This window comes from Rhinolophus sinicus, linkage group LG17, assembly GCF_036562045.2.
Source record: "Rhinolophus sinicus isolate RSC01 linkage group LG17, ASM3656204v1, whole genome shotgun sequence".
In the NCBI taxonomy this organism is placed as follows: domain Eukaryota; kingdom Metazoa; phylum Chordata; class Mammalia; order Chiroptera; family Rhinolophidae; genus Rhinolophus; species Rhinolophus sinicus.
In genome coordinates this window covers 18,391,700-18,418,453 of record NC_133766.1, presented here as the reverse complement: position 1 = coordinate 18,418,453, position 26,754 = coordinate 18,391,700, and the positions used below count along the sequence as shown (strand labels likewise).

Below are 26,754 nucleotides of genomic sequence, written 5' to 3'. Positions count from 1 at the left end.
ATTTAAACTAAAAAAATAAACAGTTTACTCATTTCTTTCACCCTCCCCCTAACCCCTGCCTCTGGCAACCACCAATCTGTTCTCTGTATCTATGAGCTTGAGTCACTTATTGATTTATTTATTTTTTAGATTCCACATATGAGAGATCATATGGTTTGTCTTTCTCTGTCTGACTTACTTCACTTAGCATATGCCCTTAAGGTCCATCCATGTTGTCACAAATGGCAAGATTTCATTCTTTTACTTGTGGCTAAATCATATTTTGATACATAATGCCATAACTTCTTATCCATTCATCCATTCATGGACATGTAGGTTTCCATATCTCGGCTATTGTGAATAATACTGCAGTGAGCCTGGGGGTGCATAGATCTTTTCAAGTTGGTGTTTTTATTTTCTTTAGATAAACACCCAGAATTGGAATTGCTGGAGCATATGATAGTGCTAGTTTTAATATTTTAAGGAAACTCCACCCTGTTTTTCATATTGGCTGCATAAATTCACATTCCCACCAACAATGCACAAGGGTTCCTTATATCCACAACCTCTCTAAACCTTATTTTTGCCTTGATGCTAGCTATTCTAACAGGTATGAGTGGGTACCTCATTGTGGTTTTGATTTGCATTTCCCTGGTGGTTAATGATGTAGAGTATCTTTTCATGTACCTGGTGGCCCTCTGTATGTCTTCTTTGGAAAAATATGTATTCAGATCTCGGGCCCATTTTTTAATCAGCTTGTTTGTCTTTTTCCTATTGAGTTGTATGGGTTCTTTATATATTTAGAATATTAGGCTCTTATCAGAGGTGTGATTTGCAAATATTTTCTCCCATTCAATAGATTTCCTTTTCATTTTGTGAATGGTTTTCTTTGCTGTGCAGAGGCTCTTTAGTTTGATGTAGTCCAACTTGGTTAGTTTTGCTTTTGTTGCTTTTGCTTTTGGCATCAGATTCATCACCAAGAACTAGATCAAGGAGGTTACCACCTGTTTTCTTCTAGGAGTTTTATGGTTTCAGATTTCATGTTCAATTCCTTAATCCATTTTGAATTATTTTTTTGTGTGGTATAAGGTAATGGTCTATTTCATTTTTTTGCATGTGGCTGTCCAGTTTTCCCAACACTATTTATTGAAGAGACTGTCCTTTCCCCATTGTATATTCCTTACTTCTTTGTCATAAATTAATTAACCATGTACGTATGCATGAGTTTATTTCTGCGCTCTCTTGTTTTTATTTTGAAATCAGCTTTATTTAGGTATAATTTACATACAATAAAATGTAGCCATTTTAAGTACTGTATAGTGGTCAGTGAATTTTGACAAGTGTATACATACACCTCTGTAGTCACTGCCACCATCAAGATACAGAACAATTAACTTGGTTAGGTTCACACTGCAGGTTCTGTGCTTCCATTCTCAGTTCATTCTTCCTCTTCTGTGGGATTCCCCTTACTCTCTCCAGCCCATAGCACCCCTTTTTTTGGTTGCTCTGGGCAGAAAGACAAGATTTCTCTTGGAGTTTTTGCCCCCAATATGGCTGTTCCACTCTGCAGCAACACAACCCAGACCGATAGATGAAAGAGGGAAAAAAAGTGGGAATCTCATACCCTTTGCCCCACCAAATTTTGCCTCCTCCAGAATCTGCTGCTTTTGTTTACTTTTTTGAATCCTCAGGTAGTTGCTTGGTGTATTTTTGCAGTTTTTAGTTGTGTAGCAGAGAGAGGCTGATTCAGTTTGTGACCTCATAGTGTAATCAGAATGCTCCATTGACTTTTAAATATGTTTGATTTTTGTTACAAAGAGACTTGTAAGCAGCTGGATTTTAAGGCCTATTTGTGAAAACTCCTGAGAATAAGCGGACTATCTATATTATTAAACTAAATCAGAAAAAAAAGTACCCACTAGCTCCCTGACCTGAGCCTCTTGTGCTGGCAGGATAAGTTCATTTTTTTCCAATTTCTAAAGGAACTAATGGATGGTTCTGCCATTGCGTGCTCTAGTCTAATCCTTTTAGGCCTAATCAGGAGGCTATGAACATATCTCTGAGCCTCAGGATCAAAAGTCAAGACAAAAGCCCATAAGTCAAGGCATTGAATCCTATTTCTTGCTTCTATGAAAATAATAGCGTCTCTTGGAAAGTAAAATGTGTTTCTTTTGAAAATATTTTTCTTACAATTAGGACAATTTGAAAGTTATTTTAGAAAGGTAAATTACCTGTAACCCCATAACACAGAGATAATCATCATTAATATTCTGTTTTTGCTTACAGATCTTGCAGAAATGTGTCTTTATCTTCTGTTTGCAAATTTGTTATAATATTAACCATGTAGAATAAAAGTTATAAGCCAAAACTCTAGACATCTTATATGAAATATATTCTCATCGTATATTTAAAATAATCTTGAGGTATAAAGGCTAACTGGCAGTACGAGGTATGATCACAAAATATGGTTGATGTTTAAAAATAGAAAAATTATTACAGTAAATGACACATTGCCATTAATCTCCCTGAAACTACTTCCCCTCATTTCAAACACATGTATGCCATCCTTCTTGCCACTCTCCGAAGCAGTTCTGGAAGTCCTCTTTCATGAGTGTCTTTACTTCGTCCTCCATCGTGACAGTGCTCTGTGTCACACATCTCTTCTGCTGTGTCAATTTCTGTCAAACAAAACCATTACGGTGTGTCCTCATCCACCTTATTCACCATATCTGGCACCATGTGGCTTCTGGCTCTTCTCCGAAGTCAAAATGACCATGAAAGGAAAACATTTTGAATTGATTCTGGACACTGAGGCAGCCACGACAGCGCAACTAAAGACACTTAGGAAAGAGGACTTCCAGAACTGCTGCAGAAAGTGGCAAGAATGATGGGATAAGTGTGTTTGAAGTGAGGGAGAATATTCTGAGGGGGATTAATGTCAGTGTGTCTTTTACTGTAATAAATTTTTTAAAATTTAGACATTCACTGTATTTTGTGATCACACCTCGTATATGGAGATCTGCTATTTGTTCATAATTCTAAAACAAAAACCTTTAATATCCCCAGTTGCTCCAATTTTGAGTAAAATTATGTACTCAAATTGTCAAAGCAAAAAAGGAAAGTAATGGGTGATCTCTTCTCTACCGTGTTAGTTCCCTAAAGCTGCTCTAACAGAGTACCACAAATAGGGTGGCTTAAACAATACAATTTATTCTCTCAAAAGTTCCGGAGGCTAGAAGTCCAACATCAAGGTGTCAGGAGGGCCGTACTCCTCTGAGACTCTGGGGAGAATCCTTCCTTGCCCCTTCCAGCTCCTGGGAGTGGCTGGCGAGTCTTGGCATTCCATGACTGCGTCACTGTAATCTCTGTCTCTGTCGTCACATGGCGTGCTCCCTGACTGTCTGTCTCTGTGTCTCTCATTCCTCTTCTTACAAGGTCATCAGTCTTATGGGATTTGGGGCCCACTTTAATTCACTATGACCTCATCTTAACTTGATTTCATCTGCAAAAATTGTATTTCCAAATAACGTCACATTCTGAGGAAGTGGGGGTTAAAGCTTAAACATATTTTTGAGGCGGATATAATTCAACCCATAACACTTACCATTTCCTGTCCTTTACCCCACCCATTGTTTCTCTAGGCAGGACACCTACCTGTCCAATGTGACCAGCAGAGATGCCTTAGACAGACATGTTCTGTGACACATCTTTGGGAGTGCCCTGAGCTGATATCCCCCTCCCTGCTCCACCCCCACCAGCCTTATCACCTCTTCTGCTCTCTTTCTCCCACCCTTTGTCCCAGTATCTCTGGTAAATAATTTCAAGATTCTTACTTGTGTTGGTGGCCTCTCTCTGGTTGTCATAAGAACACAAATTAAGGGTAAAAGTGGAACTACATGGAGGAAACAGACTTTTTTCCCTTAAATTTCCAGATTGAGATTCAGCAACAATTATTGAGCGTCTGTTATGTACAGGCACTGGGCCAGTTTCCTTTGACATGTATAACATCATTTACTGTAAATGTTGTACAACTTTTGCTGATGAGAGTGATTTAAGTAGGCTGAGTCACACAATAGGTAAATTTCAGAGTAGCGTTTTACATTCCTAAATAGAAGCGCAAAAGGTAGGAAAATTGTAATAAAGACTCTGGCTCCATTTTTGATGTTTGACAGCTGACAGTATTTAAGCCTCGCTCCCCCTGTGTCCCGTCTCTGGGCAAGCCACCAGGAAAACAAACCCACTCCTTCCCCAGGTGCTGGTGGAAAGTTGAACCTATGCAAACACAGTCATTGCGTATCCTGGCCCTACCCTTAACCATGATAAAAACCAAAGCCACTCGCCCTTCCCATTGCACAAGCTACTTTGGAATGGCTTGAGTGCCTGCTCTCCCTAGACATCCTCATTATGTGAGTAATAACACTTCATAGCATCTTGGCACATATGCAGCAGCATCAGTCTCAACATCAGAACCATTTTTGCATGGGGAGCTGGCGTGCAGGACAACCACAGATAAAAATATTCAAGTAAGGACAGCAGTCCTTAGAGGGCTGCTATGAACATACAGTCAATGAGTCAATATATGTTTGGGTAAAGGAGGCTGAAAGCCATGCATTTTTTATTCAGTCTCTTCCTCCCCTAGCAGTGAACTTGGTCGGGCTGGTGGTGGAGAAAAGGTTTCCTCCATCTTAGCAGCATTTGCTTTTTTCCTTCTGCCATTGTACTGTTCTGGGTTCATTACTCATCAGTAGAGGTGTTCAATCTTGCCCTCAATATCCATCTGCTTATTCAGTGCTATTTGGTTATTATCCCAAGACCCTAAATCCATATACACTTAGAATTAAAGCCCCACAAGCTGATTGATTATACACAACACCCTATGCATTCTCCGGCAGTTTTTCTTTCTCCAAGTGAGGATTTACTTATTCTATGGAGAAATTAGTGGTTGCATGTGTGTTAATACAAAATGCAGGATTCATTATAAAATTGCACAGAGGTCTAAACGTGCAGTATGCAAAATGCAAAAACTGGTATATTACCAACATTTGAATGAACATGCCTGCATTTAGAAATGCTCAGGGAATTTGTGGTTCATTTAAAGTGACACCAGAATTGAGCCTTTTAAAAGCAGACCATTCCCAGCATAATGATTCTATAATTTATTCAGACTCAGACATCCAGCACCGTGGAATTTTGTGTTAAATAGCCCAATTGGTGTCTAATGAAAACAGCTTCCAGTAATTTAAATCCTTGGAATCGGCCCAAACTGTATATCTTGGTCTCAGCCAAATACTTGGGAAAGGTAGAAGGCATAATTAGCATATATTTGGTTATATACTCACCTCTAGTATGTACACATGGGGATTATCCTCAGATACATGGGTGTCTTCAGGTAGTGTCTAGAGTCACATTCTGGGTCCCTGTGACCACCTAGCATATGCAGGAGCCCCATTTCTCCCCATGGTTGAGCTCAGGAATGTAGATTCATTTTCAGGAGTCTAAGCATAACATAATGGCAAAGGGATTCATAAAACAAGTCATGGATCCACAACAGCTTTCGAAGAGTAACCTAGATAACAGGCCTGAGTGGGTCAGACAGAGGTAGCTCCAGCACAGTGCCGGTCACACTGAATCCAGGATCGGTAGTCCTGGAGGCCACCCTCACCGCATCTGTGGTAGACCTGTGTGTACACAGATGACCTCAGACAGTGGGATACAGGTAGTGCAGTATTTTTCCAGTTGGAAGGGTGGGCTGTTTGGAGCCATCCATATGGCCCACACTGGGTCTGAGAGGTGGCTTCTTCAGGTCTCATGTTGTCTCTGGCAGTGATCACCGGGGAGTCAGAGTCGCAGATGACCTTGACCTGTCATATGTGGTGTCAACCAGCTTGTCTAGCTTATGGGGAATGAGAAAGCAGAATATTGGAATGTTGGACATGGGAATCCAGGTTACAGAAAGCATACTACTGACAATCAGCAAGTAGCAGCAAGTTTAAGCTTAGAAACAACGGAATAGCAAGGTGTTTATGCAGCCAGAGCATATGAGGTGCGATCAAACAATATGGTGAATGTTTAAATAAAAAAAAAATGATTACAGTAAAAGACATGTTGCCATTAACCCCCCACATTCTTGGGTTTAACAAAGGGGAGCATAGTCTGATTATTTTTTCTTTTTATTAAAAGGGCCAGTGTAATACCAAGGGCCTTTTATTTGGAGCTTTGGAATTTAGCCAACTGTAAACACATTTAAGGGGATTCAGCTACAACTCAACCTCTTCATCAGTACATTTGGAAGCTCTTGGACGGAAGACATTTTTTTATCTTTCTAGATCAGGTGAATATTCCTGTATAGCTGCTAATTTAGATAAGATGAGCCGCTGAATCCTTCCCTCCTTATAAGGTGCTGGGGAACGTAGGAAATGAGCTAGAGGTGTGTGGGCGTTGGGCAAGCCTGTCCTTTATTGACTTACGTGTTCCAGGGCATACCGCTTCCCTAGTTGGTTTAGGAGGGCCACATATGGTTTTTTACATATTCTCATTTTATAACTTCAGAAAGAGACAGGGGCGATGATTCACTGTATGAAAGTTTACTGATTAAATGTCTTGTTGGGAAGCCCTGGATAACTTCTCCAAGGAACCATAGAGTCTTATCCCTGGGGAGAGAAGGCACCAGCTCAGAGTGGAGCCAGGAGTAATTTGTATAAAACAGATCATGACTCTGACCATTGAAGAGAACACTTTGATGAGAATCCCAACAAGTAACTCTCTTTAAAGGGTAAACCCCAAAGGTACGAGTCCCTCCTCTGTGCATGGCAAACCCCCCACTCTTCCCTCCAGACTCACATGATTATTGTGTTTCCTTCCCTCATTCTCCTCCCGCCACAGAGGCCACTCATTAGGATCTGGGCAGAAACTGGGAGTTAAGTGATGTACCTGTCAAGGTCTGGTCAGGAAAACAGAGACCATAGTACATATTTCAAACAGAACCCTCTCTCTTATAAATCTGTAGAAAAATGGGAAAGCGTGTGACTAGGCAGTTCAAAGAGGAGAAGTGTGAAAGGTGAAGAGATTAAGAAGTTACACAATATTCGTGGGGATGTGAAGTGAAGCACAGGGAATATAGTCAGTGATACGGTAATAACTGTGTATAGTGCCAGGTGGGCACTAGACTTATCGGGGTGATCACTTCGCGAGTTATATAACTGTCTAATCACTATGTTGTCCACCTGAAACTAATATAATATTGTATATCAATTATAATTGAAAAATAAATTATTTTTAAAGAAGAGTATCTGGGAGCAGAAACAAGGACCTGGGAACAGACGCCTCTGGGAAGAGGAGTTGGGTCGGTTGGACATGGCGGTGGGAAGATGGAGCTTTACTTTTCCCTGTTTCCCCTTCGATATATTTGAATTTCGTATTATGCATTAACTGGTCATAAACAAACAGATTGAAATTTGGGGGGGGAAATCCCTTCTAAGCCTTGTTGGAGGGCACATGAGATGGACACTGTTACTGGAGGGCAGACCTTCTTCTACTGAGGGGGGATTTATCCAGAGGATAGAAACTACTGGAAGTGTGTGTGCAGGAGAGTGGACTAGCCAGCCGTGGCCGGCCCATTCTGCTCAAGCACTGGTGATGGTCAGAGTCAAGTCAGTCCACGTTTCCTTAGCTCTGCCTGCTCCTGTGTCCTCCCAGGGCCAGGCTCTCCTTGCTCGGGGTCCCCCACCACAAATGGCACCCTTCTACTCCACAATGGAGCTCTTTGAGGGCAGAGGCCAATCTTTCCTGTCCCGTTTTCCCCAGCCCTTGACATTATGTCCAGCGTGTAGAAAAAGCCTAACAAATGTTGAATTCTGACTCGTTCATTTATTCATTCTGGGGAAACACCCTGAGGCCATGATTTACCTTTTGAACATCTAATTCCTGTCTCCGGAGCCCGCGACAGCCTTTCTGTCCCTGTTGTCCTCAGCACTTTGCCCAGTGCCCTGTATGCAGTAGGAGCTCAGTAGGTGCTGAAAGATGAGAGTCACAAGGGTGGTTAGTTTATCTTCAGAACAGATCTTTCCCGGTCCTTTCAGTAAGAACAGAGCCGAATCTTCCCAAATGGAACACATGGCAGCCCCCGAGAAAAGAGAAGTAGGAGGTTCTGCAATGTGAAAAGTGCCATCAGCCTAGGTCATTACTCCACCCAAGGGTGTCAGCAGAGGTGACACCAGTAGGCATGGGGAGACGGGATTGTCACAGTGCCTTTTATCGCTGCCACTTCACGCTCTGTTGCTGGTCCACAAGTTAGGAAGAACTAGAGCAATCTGACTGGTAGGACAGGGAGAAGTCCAGATCCACGTCCCAGAGCTGACTCGCGTAGACACTCCCTGTCGCTTCGGCAGAATCCAAGAAAGCACACGGAGGCCTGGTTCCACGCCTTGAGTTGACCCACAGGGAGGGAGCAGCTGGGGACTCGGCACGGAGTCCAGAGTGTAAATATTGTGCTCTGAGGTCACAGACACAGCCCAGCCAGAAGCTGCAGCCATTGCGATGCCTTCCCTGGAGGCCAACAGTGAACATCATGTGGAGACTACCGGGAAGGGAGTAAAGAGCAGTCCAAGTTTCCCAAAGCATCTCAGCCTCCCTGCCGGTCCTACCAGCTGAATGGGAAGCCCAGAGGAGGCAGGGGAGGGTGCTGATACCTTCCTGGTAACTACAGTTAACATGAGTTAACTCCTGGCACCCCTGAGAGACCCCTGCTGCCTTTGATTTCCCCTCCTCGGCTCCATTTCAACAGTGTCCTGCTGCATTCTCGCTGCCCCTGTAGAAAACGGGTTGGAGGTGTTTGCTTCTGAGCTGATTGGCAGATGAGAAAGGGCTCCCCTGTGAAATTGCTGAACAGAACGTCTGCTCCCTACAAAGGCCTGCTCAGCGCCAGGACATCCCGGCTGCCCAAGTGAGCAGGGTGGCCTACGGGGACCCTTGGCAGGGGGCAAATCCCGGCCTGGAATCACAGCGTCCTGCCTGCTGTCCCAAGCTGTCAGGGCCGTTGGCCTGAGGCGGGAGCCTGAGGGGAACAGTTTTTCAGAATGGGCGTTTTTATGTTTTTGTTTTTGTTTTTTATTAGTTTTAGGCGTACAAAACAATGTTAGACATTTATACCCCTCTCAAAGTGATATCCCCTCCCCCAATCTACTACCCCTCTGACATCGTCTGTAGCTGTTACAATTCCATTGACTCTATTCCCTATGCTCTACTCCACATCCTGTGACTATATATATATAATTATAGTTGACATTCATTATTATTCAGCTTCAGCCTCAGGTGTACACTGCAGTGGTCAGGCACCTACACTATCCATGAAGTGGTCTCCCTAACAAGACAAGTGTCCATCGAATACCCTATGAAACTTACAACATTATTGATTCTATTCCCCAGACTGCCTTATCCCCATCAGAATGGGAGTTTTAACGCACAGAAACATCTTTCTCTAACCCAAGTCTGAAAAAGCATCAGAGTCACTTTGTACGTCAGATGAATGTCCTCATAAGCACTTTGCTAAAATCCTGCTGTATCTTGTGACGTTTCCACAGCTTGCTAGGACACGGCCTTCTGTTCCCAGTACAGAGGGGACGTCCCTCTTCTCCCTGCGCCAGACCCAGGGGTCTTTTCATCTAACCTCAGCCTTAGTTTGTCCCTTTCCTGGGGCAGGGGGAGGGGAAGGTGATTTGAGGACTTGGATTTTATGGACTGTAATCTCTAAGATTTGGAACAGGCCTTGTGGGGGTCATCTGGTCCCACCTCCCAGGGGAGCCAGCCACCCTCAATAGCTGTCTTCTGGAAATCTGCCTGAATGCTGACGGGTGGGAACTCCGGATGCCGCTGGCCTTGTGGGGAGGCTGTCAGTGGTACAGGCTCCTTTCAGTGGTAGCCAAAATCTGCCTCTGCTAACCTCCATCTGTTGGCCCCAGTTCTGTCTTCTGGAGTGACGTAAATAAGTCTAATTCCCTTTCCATGTGACCTCGTGGCCTTTTTCCAGGCTAAACTTTGACTTACCAGCATGCACACACTGGGGAGCCCTTCCGCACCCTCCTCGAAGTGGCTTCTTCGTGACGGTGTCTCTTGTGAAACATGGTGCCTGGAATTGGTCAACCTCCCTTGAGTCTACACACATGTGCATGTGCTTTCTGTTACTCTCAGGCTGAATACACAGCCCCGTTCCCTACCCCTGCTAGCACCCTGCTTGCCATGTGGCCTGAGATGACAGCAGCAGTGGCCTTGGCTGCCATCCAGGGCCAGGCAGCTGTGCTTGTCTGTGCACCCATGTGGTCCCATAGCCTGGTGTCCCTACAGGAGAGGAACAGCTGTGCTGTGGGGCAGCTCTGTGCCTCAGCCCACCCTCAGCAGAGCCCTGGGTCTCCAGCAGGGGTGGGTCTGATGGGAGGGTTCTGCGGGGTCTTCTGCATTCCTTTCCCCTCCCTGGAACAGTGACCTAAGAGCCCCTGCCCATGTCAGGGAAGCGCTGATGCTTCTTAGCAAAGAAGGGCCCCAGACTCCCTGAGACCGCCATTGGCTGCTCCCTGTGCACAAGTCCCCGGCGCCCAGGACCACCCAGGTGCTCTGAGCACCTGTAGGATGAGCAGGCTGCTCTCCCCCTCAACCCAGCTGGCTGGAGGGCAGTGTGTGGACACCACTGCTGCCAGAGCATCCCCTGAACTTGGACGTTCTTCTTACCTGTTTCCCATGCCCCTCCTGACACCAGTGCCAAGGAGGTGAGATGCCTTTTCGAAATACTATTTGTAGGTGTTGGAGCCACATTTTTGTGAACTAATCTCAGAGCTGCTTTGTGCTGCTGTCGGTCAAGTTCCTTGTCAGGAAGACAAGGGGCGAGTAGGTGCTGACGGTCAGCAGTGATGAGACCAAGCCTGTGGGCTCTCAGTATCCTTAGAGAGAAATGGCTCCATGGCCACCACCTGCATCCTGGCACAGCCAGCCTGCCTTCCCGGTGGCAGGAGCAGCGGGGAGAGTAGGGACAGCTCCTGGAGGAAGCGCAGCAGCCGCTGAAAGACGGTGCACAGACAGGCTCTTGGCTCCACGGTACCTCCAGCCCTCAAACCCGTCCGTGCCGCAGCATGAACATGAGCAAACCAGACCTGCAGACACAGTGAGTGGGAGCAGCGAGGTGAGAACAAAGCCGTCTCTGACAGGCAGGAACACCTCCTCCTCTTCCCGGGGGGTGGCTGGCATTCATAACCCACCGTTACTTCTGAGAGCTCAGGGAAGAGCTGCTGCTGCCGCTGCCGCGGCCCGGAGCGTGGTTCTATCATTCGGTTCTTTGCGGGGAAATTGAAGTCAAGTTATTTGCAGTCTTTTATCTAACAACTGCTTTCGGAAAAGAATATGTCAGGTGCATCTGCTGACATCACCTTTTCAGGTATTCCCATGGTTCAGGCGTCGCTCTCTTTCTCTCTTTCCAGCTCTCTCTGGTATATTCACTGGAGTGGCATTCGTGCCCTGCTGTCCCTTGGGAAAGTCCAGGTATTGACAGCCAGTATGTGCCAGACGCCTCTTCTCCCAGTCACACCCCCAGTGTGGACGACGCTTAAAGTATGGGCACGTCTCTCAGTTGGCTTCATGTCCGCTGGGGTGGAAAAATGGAGGCCAAATGTACATACATGTGGTTTCTTGTTCAGGGGTTTTGAAATAACGGTTATTTTTAATCACCTGCAGTAGAGACTTGGGAGTCTTGTGAATGAGTACTCTCGCCAACAAGCGGTGTCTGTGCTCCTCCAGGCTCCTTTTGATTTATTTATTGACCATTCCACTGTTCCCAGTGACCTGAGTAGAAACCAGCAGATTCATAGACTCTCACACCTGGTTCTACCTCCGCCAACCGTGTTCCGGCCAGAGGAAGCTTGGTGTCTGCCGAGCCTGCTCCAGTGTTGCAGGGCTGCAGCTGCCAGTGTCCCTCTGCGTCCCAGAGCGCCTCCTGTCTCCCACCCTCTGGGATGGCAGCGGTCTTCTCACCCTTCTTCCAAAAGGGTAGACTTTTACATACCTGCAGGCAGCGACCTTCTCTTCTCCAGAGTCTTTACTTTTCCAGGTAAACATTGCCAAGTCTGTCAACCACTCCTCTGTGATGTGGTTCTCAGACCTGTGCCATTCCATATTTGTACAGTTAGATTAGAAAATAAAACAACAAGTGTTAAAGCTCAGCTGTTTTTATCATCACGAGATTCTAACTTAGTGTCAGCCCGTCATCCCAGCCTGGCTGCCTGTTTGAGACTCTTGTCTCTGTCATCCATGCTTTCTGCACGCTTGGCGAACAGAGCTGTGGAGCGGAACCTAAAGGTGCAGGTGAAGCTCTCTTGGCCCTCAGTGGCACATTCTCCCAGACTTCAGATGAAGGCGTGCACGGTTTGAATGGAAAGTACCAAGGCCGCCCGTCTAAATGCACACAGTAGGTTCTTCATACACATGAGTGTGGGTGAGTGGTGGTCAGGGCCGTGTGACGGAGCCTGCTCCACACCGTGCACATCCCTTTGTTTGAGGGAAGTGGCTTTTGTGAGCTCATTCACGGGGCAGAAGCTGCTGTGTTACCGTAGTGCAATCAGGGATGCACGGTGAACAGAGTCCTAACGAGGCTGTATTAACACGCAGGTTATGAGAGGGAAACAGCTGGAAGCATGTTCTGAAGGAGCAGCCTCTGGCACCAGCGACAGGAGTTGGGGCTGTTGGCACCAAGTGCAGGAACAGTTTCCTGGGAAGCCGGTCGCGCCCCCACCATTTGGCCCCGGAGAGAAAATATGTGTTATCTCAGCACTGCCTTCAGCAGTGCGCTGTCAGAATTAAAAAAAAAAAAAAAAAAAAAAAAAAGTGGCTCTGGCTTGTTCTCTCTGCTTCCCCAGTTGCACATGAAATGATTTTACTTTATGGCAGCGAGTGCTTCAGTAAGTACCTGCCTGCGGGGCCGGAGGTGGGGAAGGATGAAAAATGCCGGATAGGTTGGCTTCATAAGGACGTGAAATTAACTGTGAACAACATGATTTATTGAAGACCGCTGCTTGTGCCAGTGACAATGTGCGTGCAGCACCAAGCAAGCGACTCTTGCCCAGGATGGCAGGAAGCTCCCTGAGGGTGGTCGGAGCCACCCTTCCTCTGTGTCACCCTGCTATATGCCCTGTAGAGGCTCAGCTTGTGGTAGGGACCAACCAACCGGGGCTCTGACACTCAATAAAAAAGTTCACAGGCACTGATGACATGCTGTTTGTTGCCCAGAGTCTAAATTAGGCACCAAGACACAGAATATAAACGTGCTTATAGATGCTTTCTTCATTCCCCTTTACAAAGATGGAGAAACTGAGGCCTCTGGAGGTGGAGTGACCGAGTGATGGATGACTCTTAGTAACCTGCTGCTTCCCCCTTCCTCTTACCTTTGACACCATGAGCAAGGGGAGGAAATGAGGATTTACACAAAAGGGAGAGGCCAGGAGGCAGGGGCCTGGTGTGGGCTTTTCCTGCGTGTGGCCGAGGCCACTGGGAACTGCTTTGGGAGCTTAGGGGGCCCACTGCACTTAGACTTACAGCCTTGTGGTCCAAGTGTGGTCTGATGACCGGTTAGCTGTTAGACCTTGGAAAAGTTCCTGTATTTCACTGAGCCTTGGTTTCCTTTTCTATGAAGTAGGGTTAATCGTACCTCACTGGTAAGGTCATTGAGAATGTCGAAGGCGCGCAGCAAAGGATCTGGCAACATGTGATGCCCAGTAATTGTCTGTCTTCTCCAGTCCATGAACAATTCATGAACAACCTTTAGTAGAAAGCTCTTCTCTCAGCTTTCTGCAGAGCTCCCCCAGAACAGTAGTTCCCAAAGTGTGGTTCTTGGACCAGCAGGCTCCACATCACCTGAGGATGTGTTAGAAACGCAAATCGTAGGCCCGATGCAGACCTCCTGGGTCAAACTGGGGGATGGGGGCACTACCTTCTGTTTTAACGCGTCCCCCAGTGACTCTGAGGTGGGCTCCTGTTTGAGAACCAGTGCCCTAGGACTTTATCCTTCAAGTTTGAATCAACTAGAACCATCCAATCCTTCTCCCTCAGCATTGAAAAGAACAAAACAAACAAAAAACCCAAAACACAGAGGCCTCAAAACCCGGGTTTGAGGCCCAGATTTGTAACCTATATGGAGGCAAAATATTATTATTATTATAACCCTGAAGTAGCATGAATCTGTTCTTCAGACCTTCTGTCCATATTCCCCGCAGTCTGAAAACAGCCCCAGCAGTGCACAGGCTTCAAAGGCCCTGCAGCTTTGCTTCTGCTGTGTATCCTTCGATACGAGAGCCCTTTGACAGGAAAGGGCTCCCGTTTTATAGCTTTATTTAGATTAAAGCTCTAAATTTAGCTCTGAAGGAAGGTCTGCAGACTCAGAACCATTGGACGAATGGTTTCACAATATCTGCAGCTGGGACTAAAGTCGTTCTGAATAATTAATACAATGATAGTAGTGACGCTGGTGGTGAGGAGAGTGCCAGGGCGGGGGTAGTGCTGTCTTTCAGGTCTTGAGCCAACACCTTAGTTCTAGGGTCTGATGCACAAGCTGGTTCTCTAAGGAAAGACACACTCAACCCCGCACGGGCCTCGGAGTAGAAAATGCCACCGATGCAGAAAGATATATACATAGGGTCAGGTGCTGCTATTCAAAATACCTAACAAATGGTAAGGCACGGGCACAGACCAATTAGTCTAAATATATGGCAGCCATGTGCTAGAGCAGGTCCTGGAGGCCCCTGCAGAACTAGCTGTTACTCTTTCATTGTTGTGTCAGAGGACAGACCTGAGGGAAAAGTCGGGACCATGGCTTTTAATAATGGGTAGGAAAGCATATCAGTCTTTTACTGTCAGGTATAGGCTCTCTGATGTGCACCAGCTGGATGTCAGCCCTGAAGATAACGTCTGAGGCGACGCTCAGGGTCAGTGACCCCCAAATCCAACAGTCACCAAGTCCTATGACTCGGTTCTGTGGCATCCTCTAGAATCACCTTTTCCTTCCATTTCCTCATTGAATGTCTGTGGGGACAGAGCCAGGAGTGCGGTTTCCAGGCTCTCGCCTCATGTGGAAAGGTGTGGTGTGGTGGTGTGGCATCCTGGCGTGGCGTCGCAGAGTGTGGGTTGTGGATCATGTGGCTCCTGCTTCCTGTGTCTCCAACCCAGCCGCCAGCGAGACTATAGTGGTATGACTCCCCTACCTATGGCTCCGTGGGTGTTCTTTTTGGCCTCGCCACATCCTACCTTCTTATGTGGGGAGCAGGACCAGAGACCCCGCATGACACCCTGCATGACAATGTCCTTCTCTGAGCTACCCATTTGCAAAAGCCCTCTGTGAAGGTTGAAGGCCATCAGCCCCACCCACGTTGATCTTCACCCGGACGGTGACGTGGGCTGTTCCATATGCACTTTCATACCCAGGGCGTATGGGTGGATGTGTGGGTGGCATTTGATGATCATACTACATCCATCACATTAGCAGACGTAGGCTCCGACCAAGGAGAGTTTGTCTGGGGAGGTGAGACTTATTTCCTTTGCAGCCTGATGGCTCTCAGATGTAACGGGAAACTCCTCTTACTCCTTTCTTAGAATGGCTTTGAGTCACTGAGTGACATGGGACCAGAAAGTGAGAGGCCATCTCTCCAGCTGAAGGGACACAGGAGCGAAGCTGGCAGGGTCATGGTGTTACTCCACAGGAGAAATGTGACCCAGAAAGGTGATGAGTGAGCAATGGATGAGTAAGAGGGACAACAGGCAGCAGAACGCAAAGCCTCTGGCTAGAAAACTTGCCTGGATGGATGGAGGAAGAAGGCTAGGTAGGGCATTATTCATGATCGATAAATGATAGGTCATTGTAGATAAAGACGAAAGGACAGACTGAAGTCCTTCAGACTGTTCTCCAAATAGAATCCAAGCTGACACTATGGGATTGGGATGTGGACTCTGGGCCCTTTCGAGACAGTATGGCTTCAAGAAAGAGTATTGGTATAGGTTGGTCATTTCTCTCTCAGGGTGTGTGAGGATTCACGAAGACTGTGTATTCTTTGAAAACTGTGTAGTAGATTGCGTGTTCTTCCTAAACCGCTCCTACGCAGACGGACCATGGTGCTGGCTCACTGGGTAGAAGGGCAGGAAGATAGCTTCCCTGTAAAGGTTGTGCATGTGCTGGTCGCTGGCCGTTTTCTTCTAAAAATGGTCAACAGAGTAGGACGTAGCCTTTGAAAAAGCCATTAGAGCCAAGATGGCGGCCACAGGCTCAGGAGTGTCTCCCTACCTGACAGCCCAGTGAGCCTGTGATGGGGTAATTGATAGCAACTCAATTAACTCCTCTCCCATTAGGAATGATTGATTTCTTCCCTGGGATAGGGGTTTGTGCTGATTCAGCTGCGTCTGCATGGTTAAGAAAGAACTACTGTTGTCCTCAGAGGCCCCAGTGAGAGAAAGTATAATTAGGGGAGCCCGGTGTTCAGACCTACACATGGCAAGTCCTCCTGCTCCTAGGGAGATGAAGGGCTGAAGACCCATCCTCATTCAAAAAATGAATGGTAACAGAAGGAAACTATCATGTTTCCCTGAAAATAAGACCTAACCGGACAATCAGCTCTAATGCATCTTTTGGAGCAAAAATTAATATAAGACCCGGTCTTATTTTACAATAATATAAGACCGGGTCTTATATAATGTAATATAATGTAATATAATATAATATAATATAATATAATATAATATAATATAATACATACAATATACTAGGTCTTATATTAATTTTTGCTCCAAAAGACACATTAGAACTGACTGTCCGGCTAGGTCTTATTTTCGGGGAAACAAGGTAGATTTTTGGAGGTGAGCACATTAGAGTGTATACAGATACTGAATTATAATGTATGCCTGAAATTTATATAAGGTTATGTTGTTAACTAATGTTACGTCAATAAATTTAATTAAAAAATAATAAAAATTAATTGTATCTACCTGCATTTTTTGTTTGAACACCTTGAGACATATATAGCCTAGGACATTGTAGCATAATACAAGCAAATCTGTGATTTGCTAATGTTGTTGCTTTAAAAAAATTTTTTTCCAACTTTATTGAGAAATAATTTATGCTTAATAAAATGCATCCATTTAAGGTATTTTATAGTTGTACATACCCTTGAAAATATTCCCATAATCAAGATAGAAAACATTTTCATTATCCCTAAAGATTCCTAGAGCCCCTTTGTTGGCTATCCCTCCCTCCGCTCCAGGTCCAGGGAACCACTGACCATGTTCTCAATTTGAATTTTACATAAATGAAGTAATATGGTGCATATTATTTTGCCAGTGACTTCTTTCCCTCAGCATAAATTTTTTTATTGTGGCAAATTGTACGTAACATAAAATTTACCATCTTAACCATTTTGAAGTGGATAGTTCGGTGATGTTACGTACATTCACAGTGCTATGCAGCCATCACCAACATCCATCTCCAGAACTTTCCTCATCTTGCAAAACTGAAACCCATTAAACTCTAACTTCCTTCTCTTCCTACCTCCTGGAAACTACTATTTTACTGTCTCTACGAATTTGACTACTCTAGGTACCTCACATAAGTGGAAATCATATAGTATTTGTCATTTTGTGATTGGCTAATTTCCTTCAGCACAGTGTCTTCAAGGTTCATCAGTGTTGTGGCATGTGTCAGAATTTCCTTTTTAAGGCTGAAAAATAGTCCGTTATATTAGGATAGAACACATTTTCTTTATTCATTCATCAGTCAGTGGCCACTTGGGTTGCTTCCACCTTTTGGCTATTGTTAAGTAATGCTGCTGTGCACATGGGTGTACAAATATCTCTTCTATCACTCTTTTTCCATCTTTTGGGTATATATGTGGTAATTGTGTGTTTAGTTTTTTTCAGGAGCCTCCATATTGTTTCCCACGGTGGCTGCATCATTTTACAATGTTACCTTTTAAAGTTTTGCGTTAGACCTGCTTCTTGCTCTGACGATCCCTGCACCTTCCAGAAAACCCGTTCGTCATGTCCTTTGACTTCTCATGGCCCTGCCTGATGACCATCTTTTCCTTCACTATCTCGAGTCTCTGCCTTTGCAGTCCTTTCAGACTGATATGTAATTGCTTGGAGAAGTGCTTAGCCATGATATCCTCACTTTCTATTAGCTGTAGCCATTTCCCTCTCTGTCCTACATGCTTCTCATTAGCTGTAGTTTTTATACAACTTGTCAATATCCTGTTAACAATATGACACAACCAACTACACCCTATTAGCTCCATCTGTTATACCATCTACATTGGTCCTCTTAATTGAGTCTATAGTGCTGTACATCCTACTTAATGCATTTAGCTATATCTGTCAAATAACCTGTCCTATTTACTATATTACCTAATCTTTTGCAACTGTTGTCTGATTTGCTAGCATCCTGTTCATAATATATTCACTGCTGCCTCACTGTCATCTGTTAAAACTGTTTACCTGTTTAGATCTCATTAGGTCCAGGTATCAAAAGCCCACTGGGAGGCTACGCACCTCATTGGCTCCGGGGGTCCAGCTGTGACTGTGCAGGGGGCTTCTACCCTAAAGTACACTCTTACGAAGGATCTTTCCCTTTGGCCAATACCATACTGCCCACCAGGCTTTATGAACCATGTAATGGACTGTGTGTGTGTGTGTGTCCATGCACGGGGTCTGGGACGTGGGGATATGGGAGTTGGCTGGACCCTGAGCACTGGAAATCCTGGTGAGAAGGGAGAGCATGGACGGAGAATGCAGAATGGAGGAAGGCCAGGGGGAGGGGGGACTGCAGGATGAGGTCAGTGTTCATTTGGCAGGACGGAACCCTTTTGACACCATCTTTTTTGTTAATGGCTGACAAGCCTAGATGACTATGCAACATAGCAATCCTTGGAAAGTTGCCAGAGTGACAGTCCATCCTAGTTTCTTTTCAGTTTATGATCCCGGGCTCATCTAAGCCCTGATGAAGAGGAGGCTCTGCTCCAATCAACCCTCCTCTCCCACCCCCACCTCACACACACACACACACACACACACACACGGGCCACATCAGTGGTTGGTGAGCAGCCACCATAGTCAAAGACCCTGTACCTGTAGGCAGCCTACAGAGGGTGAAGTCAACACGTAGGACAGGGCCTGGCACACGGCAAATGCTCATGAAGTACCGGTGGGATATTGTAAAAGGGTGACTTATGGAGTCTGTCTTTTCTTTGTCATCACATATCTTGCACTTGAGGTCAAGAAAGGATGGGGGTCCTTAGCAGCCATCCAGTACACACTGGGGTTACTGTCCGGAGGAACACTTGTGCATTGAAAAGGCTGGCTAGGGGTGGCCAGTTAGCTCAGTTGGTTAAAGCGTGGTGCTCATAACACCCCGGTGGCCGCTCGATCCCCACATGGGCCGCTATGAGGTGCACCCTCTTTAAAAAAAAAAAGCTGGTTACCTGTGTGTTTGCAATAGAATTCTCGAGTGGTCCTATAGTAATGCTTTGCGTTTCTTTGAAACACTTTTTTAAAGCACTCCCAGAATTGCGATCTTATTTTATTTCACGTGCTTCTATTTATTTTTGACCTCCCATTGTGTAAATGGAGAAACTGAGACCCTACTAGAGTCTCAAAGTAGAGTCAGTATTACAAGTCTTCCAACTGATGTTTAGCTGCCTCTGTGCATGGCACCCAGTAATACTGGGGAGAATTTTCAGGGCCCCTCTGTGTTCCAAATTGAACATGTGTATGCCTTACCTCTGGGCAGTTTTGGGGATATTTCCCCTTATAATTCTGTGTGCTGGGCAGAAGCTTTCACAGATGTCCCAGCACAGCTGTGCAAGCCCCCAGGCCCAGCTTTGTGTAAATGAAACATCCCCAACCCCCAACTCCTCAGCCAGCCTCTGGGTTCTATGTTTACCAAACCCCTGCTGATGCCTCACTCTAAACACAGCTGAAGTCTGGGACCACTTCCTGTACCTGAAGTCCCCTCCCTTCTTCCTGCTCCCTGAGCCCCCTGAAAAGCAGGTGTTGACAGGTCTCCTGGCATCTGTGTCTGAGCCACAGAGGTGAGGGATCTGTGGGCCTCCAGGTAGGATGGGTCCATCCTGAAGCTTGAAGAAGTATCTGTCTGTCCTGTGCGGAATAGTGTTCCCTAAAGTCATGTGTACCTAGAATCTCAGAAGGGGACTTCATTTGGAAATAGGGTCTTTGCAGATGTAATCAGTTAAGGATCCTGTGAGGAAATCATCCTGGGTTTAGGTTGGGTCTAAATCCAGCGACTGGTATCCTTATTAGAGGAGAGGACACAGAGACACACAGGGAAGGAGGCCATGTGAAGACAGAGGCAGAGATTGGAGTGATGCTGCCATAAGTCAGGGAAGGCATGAGGTCACCGGAAGCTGGAAGAGGCGAGGAAGGATTCTCCCCCGAAGCCTTCCGAGAGAAGGAGGCCCTGCCAACGCATTCATTTCAGACTTCTGGCCTCTAGGAGGGTGAGAGAATATGAGGTCTGACTATTACGTTCACAAACTTGTTGCAACAATGTTGCTAACTTTTTTTTATATCAGAGGGATTATTCATTATGAATTTGTACCAACTGGACAAATAATTAACCAAGGTTACTATTTGCAAGTGCTAAAAAGGCTGCATGAAGAAGTTAGACGACCTGAACTTTTTGCCAACAATTCATGGCTCTTGCATCACGACAATGCACCAGCTCACAGCACTGTCTTGGAGGGAGTTTTTAGCCAGTAAACAAATAACTGTATTGGAACACCCTCCCTACTCACCTGATCTGGCCCCCAGTGACTTCTTTCTTTATCCGAAGGTAAAGGAAATATTGAAAGGAAGACATTATGATGACATTCAGGACATCAAGGGTAATATGTTGACAGCTCTGATGGCCATTCCAGAAAAAGTTCCAAAATTGCTTTGAAGAGTGCACTAGGCGCTGGCATCAGTGCATAGCTTCCCAAGGGGAGTACTTGGAAGGTGACCGTAGTGATATTCAGCAATGAGGTATGTAGCACTTTTTCTAGGATGACTGACCTCATACATTTCTGTTAATTGAAGCCACTAAATTTGTGGTTGTTTATTCCAGCTGCCGCAGGAAACGAATACACCTGCTGACTAGCAGACAGGAGGTGAGACATTACAGCTGGTCCCAGAGCCAGGTTGTTGGGGTTCACTGCTCCCTCACTTGTCTTGCCTGCAGGACCTGGGAGAATCCTGGGGCCCAGCTAGTCTAAGTAGCACGTCAGAAACGACGTAGGAGGAAAACCATGGCGACTCCCTGTCGTCTTCCTAATCTTGTTGGAGAAAGACTTCTGTGCCCTCTCGCCACCGTTACTGCCTTTGTTCAGTGCCCGCCATAGGCCAAGGACCATGTGGCTCTTTACGTCGTTTCACACCATCCTTATGTCTTAGGTCATGCTGCCATAACGAAATCCCATAGACTGGGGTTTAGATAACAGACATTGATTTCTCACATTCCTGCAGGCTGGAAAGTCCAAGATCAAGGTGCTGACTAATTTGGTTCCTGGTAAGGACGCCGTTCCTGACTCGCAGAGGGCTGGCTCCCTTCTCACTGTGTCCTTGTACAGCAGAGAGAAAGAAGAAGCAGACTCTCTGGTGTCTCTTCTCATATGGCCAGTGACCCCATCATCAGAGCCCCATCCTCATGACCTCACCTCACCTCGTTCACCTCCCAAAGGCTCCACCTCCAAAATAGCATCATTTTGGGGGTTAGGGCTCCAGCATATGAATTTGGGTAGGGGACACAGTTCACTCCATGGTACCTTATGAGGACACCATTAAGTTGTTCTGTCCTTCTTAGGTTTACATTTGCTATTTCTTAAGTTCCTCAAGGGCACGCAGCTGGCAAGTAGCAGACCCAGGATTGAATTGGTCTCTAATCCCACTTCAGAGCCCGCACACTTAATCACTGTGCTACACGGATTGGACCTGTGTCATATTAATAATAATAGTGGCAACTAAGGGCTGACATAGCAAGAACAAAGCCTGCAGTTCTAATAACCCTCATTGGCTCCCCACCGCCTTCTCCCTGCCCCTCCCCTTCCCCCTCCCCCGCCTGCCCCGCCCTGTGTGGTAGCCACATCACATGACCCCTGTTCCTTGGGTGGCCCGTGATGCTCACACTCTGGTGGCCTCTCGGGTAGCTCATCCCTACCCCTTTCCATCTGACGTTCTTGCTCACCCCACGTGGCCCATTTTAAATGTGCTCTATACGCATTGTTCTCTAGCACGTATTACATGGCTTCTAAACCCTACGGTGTGTGTTTGTCTTTTCCAAGCTGGAGAGGGAGCACCTTTGACACAGGACTAGATCTTTCTATTTTGGCATCTGGTAACGTCCACAGCACCTCGGGCTCTCCAAAGCCCCCAGTAAATATTTGAAGAAGTGAAACATGTAGAAGACACAGATATTATTAAGTAACAAATACTCAGCAGAAAGGGCTGTTAATTGAAAAAAAAAAAGAATATCAGATATTCTAAGACAAGTGCTTGTAAAAGGAACCGCTAAAAGTATTGAGTTTTGGAAGCAAATGTTTAATTTAGCCTCTCCCTTCTGTGTGCTTGCCCATGACACTCAATTCAATATAATGGTCAATCTATATTTTGGGATTTTCTCTGATTCTCATGGCCTTTTCTTCCTTTTTGCTTATCTTCTTTACTCTCCTAAATATGTATTCTTTGAAAGCTTGTCCTGTTCCTAAACATAATTTGCATTTGTGATAGCACAGTCTTCATTTTATGCTGACCCCAATGGGAATGTAGGGTTCAACTTGCTGGCGTTTCATTTAGAGCAAACTTTGCAGGAGGTATGTGTCTTAATGCATAAACCAAGGCCCATGTTGTTTCTTGGGTTGCCTTATCAAAAGGGGGACAGTGTGTCTCTGTGGGAGACCCCACTCCAGGTATTTCTAACCGCTCTTCCATCTCTGTCCTCCCATTGCAGGCTGGCCGTGGGTGACCCTCTCTGTCCTGGGATTCCTGTATTGCTACTCCCACGTGGGCATTGCCTGGGCTCAGACATACTCCATGAACTAATGCTGCTGGGCCCCGGTCAGCCCTGTTGCTGGCCTCCAAGGCAAATGGTGCTTCTCCCTGACCTCACAGCCCAAGATAACCGCCAGCGGACCATCTGCTCATCTTTTATTGAAGTTACCTCCAAAACTGGAAGCTTGAGCTCATAGGAAATTGACAACCGGAGAGTCTTCAAACTTTGGGGACTTAGAGGTCATCTCCCCACATCATCATTTCCTGTTGAGTAAGCTGGGCTCCAGAGCAGTAGAGGGTCTTGCCCAGCTGCCCATGGTGACATTATGGCCCAGAACCCACCCCGTCCCAAGGGCCCTTTGGGTTCTTTCTCCTTTACCAAGAATTAAATGTAATGCCCATTTCTTGATTAAGGCACAGAAATCCTGACTAGTGCTAGGCCTGTCCTCCACTGGGCAGTATTTCCAAAACATTTTGGGGACAGTTATGTGACTCCTTCCCCATGTCCTGCAATGTGCTCACTAGAACCAGTACTGGGGTTTGAGCTGTACACTCCAGCTCCTCAGCAGGGAAGTGACAAAGCCACAGCTGTTTCTAATTATCCAATCAGAGAAGATAGAATACATTCTGTCACATTCCAAGGAGTCGGGACCCAGGAGACCTGGTATTTGAGCTTCATCAGTACGGTCTCCATCTGGCTGCTTGTTCCCTAGATTTGCAGAGCAGTATAAACATGGCTAGTGCCTCCACCTGACAGTTCATCGTTTCCATGTAAAGAAGCAGGATTTACAAACCCAGCAATAGCGTATCCACAGGCAGGTGCTACCAGGCCAATCACGGAGAGTAAGGATGGCTTCCCGTGGTCTTCTCCCCATGCAAGTGGTTTACCTTCAGTGGTTTACACTGTTTTGTTTTGTTTTGAATAAAATGGAGCCTTTTCTATCATATAGGTAATACACATTTTTGTAGAATTGTTTTGAATATTTTTGAGGAAAATGTTTAAAATCTAAACACACTTACATAACTCTTTAATTATTCACTCCCCTGGAAAGATGCTGACAGGCCCCTAATGGCCCCAAGTGGTAGATCATTCAGAATACTTTCTTTTGGCTTTGGATTTTTGTTGAGGGGGTGGTGCGGGGGGAATAAGTGAAAAAGCTTTAAAATTTGAATCCATAGTGTACCCAATTATGGGAGAACTTAGAACATCTCAAGCACATAAATTAAATTGTTATGAGGTTCACTTAGTCCTGGTCTCTGTCACACTGTCTCATGTTTGTTATTTGTTATTGTCCCTGTATCCTGGCTGTGGGATGGTTACAGGGATAAACTCCTAGAGCGCAGGACCAGTTATTTGGCTGATGTCCTTTCTTCCAAACAGCCACTCTGTTTGGAAGAGGGAGGGAGGGGGCCAGAATGCGGATGGCCCGGGTGGGCATACACTATGTTAGCTGCAGCAAAGGGCAGAGGCCAGAAGGCCAGGCAGATCAGGGCAGCAGTGGCCTCAGCAGCCAGCGTGGTAAAGGAAGGGACACAGGCAGGCGATTCCAAGGTGCTGAGAAGTTTTCAGGAGGGGATGAAGCTAGGGAAGAGTCACCACTCAAATGAATACAGTAAAACTTCATGGACTAACACTAATTTGGAAATTGTGGTCAGCCAGAGGGAGTTTGGCTGAAGTTTACATGGAAGGGGTTTGCCAAGGAAAAAAAAGGGAGTGTGGAGATTGTAGGGAAGTGTTTATGTATATATATATCAAAGGATTTTAAACTCTTCAAAGACACCATTTATATAAAAATAGGCTTATTCATTCATTAAACTATAATAGAATAGTTAGTGACTGTATTCAAAAGTAATAATCCTGAATTTGTTTTAAGCTATTAGTGATTTAGACTGGTTCTGAGGAATTAGTAAAGGGTGACTGCAGTTAGCTGTGTATTTGAGGCCTGATTAACCAATGTGTGGCTTATCCCAGGTCGTTGTTTTCTTTGGCTTCTTGCTATCCCCCACCTATAATATGAAAATGATAACATATCTCTTCATGCATATGAACTAAAAGTTGCTGTAAATGAAAGACTCTTGAGGGCACACAGAGGAATTCCAGCTGAGGAACATCTGACATGCCGCTTGCCATAGTCATCAGCTCTGGGCAACTTCAGGCACAGCGCTGCAAAATAACTAGACAAGGTCCCAAGGTCACTTCCAACCACAGGATCCTCTGACCCCAACCTAGAAAAAGCCGAAGAGCTATAAGCACAATCCCTAAGGAGGCAAGCAAGACATCTGAAGGACAGCCAAATCTTGCTCATTTTTGACTAATTCTTGGGACCATGCAAGAAGACTTAAAAGTATTTTATAATTTCTCCAGATTAATTTGTTTGACGTGACAGCAGAAAACCTTTTGTTCTACTCAAGACTGCTGACCTAGAAAGAAAATATATCAATTACATGTGTAATGATCTATATATTGGGAGAATTTAGTGGGAGTGTATTCCCCTTAGAGACATTGAGACTGCTCAGTTGCTTATTTCAAAATAATAATTGTTGACTAAGTGTTAAGTAATTAACCATAATATAATGAGTTTGTTTTCTAGCAAATGTACCAGAACGTAGCCATTCAATAAGGCCAATTGTTGAGGAGCCAGATTATCTTAATAGTGCTGGCGTTTCTCAGTACATGTTGAGAAGCTTCTCTGAGGCCTTTTTTCAGGCCAATTGTTTTATTTTAAAACCAACGAAATCCCTCTTTTTTTATAGTGAAACCCATTTGGCACCCCATGTACTATCGCTTGGCTCTGTATTACTGGTCCTTTTGACCAATTATAAAAATCATATTCACAGATAGATTTTTCACCAGTGAGGATATCTAAACAAGGTAATGTTTAGTGCTTTACTAGGTGAGACCTTTGACATGAATATCAATCATTTGGAATTTTAAGCAGTATACCCTTCAATTATTTGTATTCTGTTTTGCTGTGATGTAATTAAATAACAGAGTGTGGGGAGAATGTCATTGAAAATAGCGTATTCGTACTGTGGCCCTATGAGATCAGCAGAGGCCTGAATTATGGATTGCAGATCCGAGGCTCCATCCCTGAAGTGCTACTGTCTATAAAAAGAAAAGTGTCATTTTTGATTTGTGGTCCATTGGTATTAAATAACAACTCAGGTTGGCAGTATTATAGAGAGTCTTGCCATGCGCAGAAAGCAATATCTATTAAAATCACAGCAGAACTGAAACAGTACTGGTGTATAGTAGTAATTTAGGGCCAAGCAATCATCTGCCTTAATAGCTTCTGAGACCATCAATGAATTCAAGCACGGGTCAAACTTATATTGTTGACACTGAGTCATTCTGAAAAGATTCATTTGTGTTTTTTTTACAGTATATTTTAAAAGGCAGGGAAGCATTCATATATCTCTTGCAAATTTTAGTCCAATTTGTTCAAAATTAAGAAGTTCACTTCTACGTGAAGGTCCGTTTCACATATGTGTTAAGTCAGTGTTACCACAATGTTCCAGGGATGCCACGTTTCAAAGGCATCTGTCCCTGGTATAGCGCATACAGCTCTGTTCCAAATGCTACTGCAAAGCACCTTCGTAACTGTTCTCTTGCTTGTGCAGTACTCTGACACACAGGCTTGGTGTCTCTATAATTTTAAGTTCTCCACAAACCACAATTACTGGTGCTCTCCGAATTAGAGCTCCCCAAGCTCTTGAAAAGGAATAGAA

General features: G+C 45.3%; 1 protein-coding gene across 1 annotated transcript in view; it reads left to right on the top strand.

Moving 5' to 3' along the window:
* HHAT (hedgehog acyltransferase) overlaps nt 1-24,272 on the top strand; it is a 251,362-nt gene extending 227,090 nt beyond the window's left edge. The window contains exon 12 of the mRNA XM_074322217.1: nt 22,985-24,272. Within this exon, the coding sequence (XP_074178318.1) occupies nt 22,985-23,076 (92 nt within the window). The 3' untranslated portion in view covers nt 23,077-24,272. The remainder of the gene's footprint in view (nt 1-22,984) is intronic.
* The last annotated feature ends 2,482 nt before the right edge of the window (nt 24,273-26,754 follow it).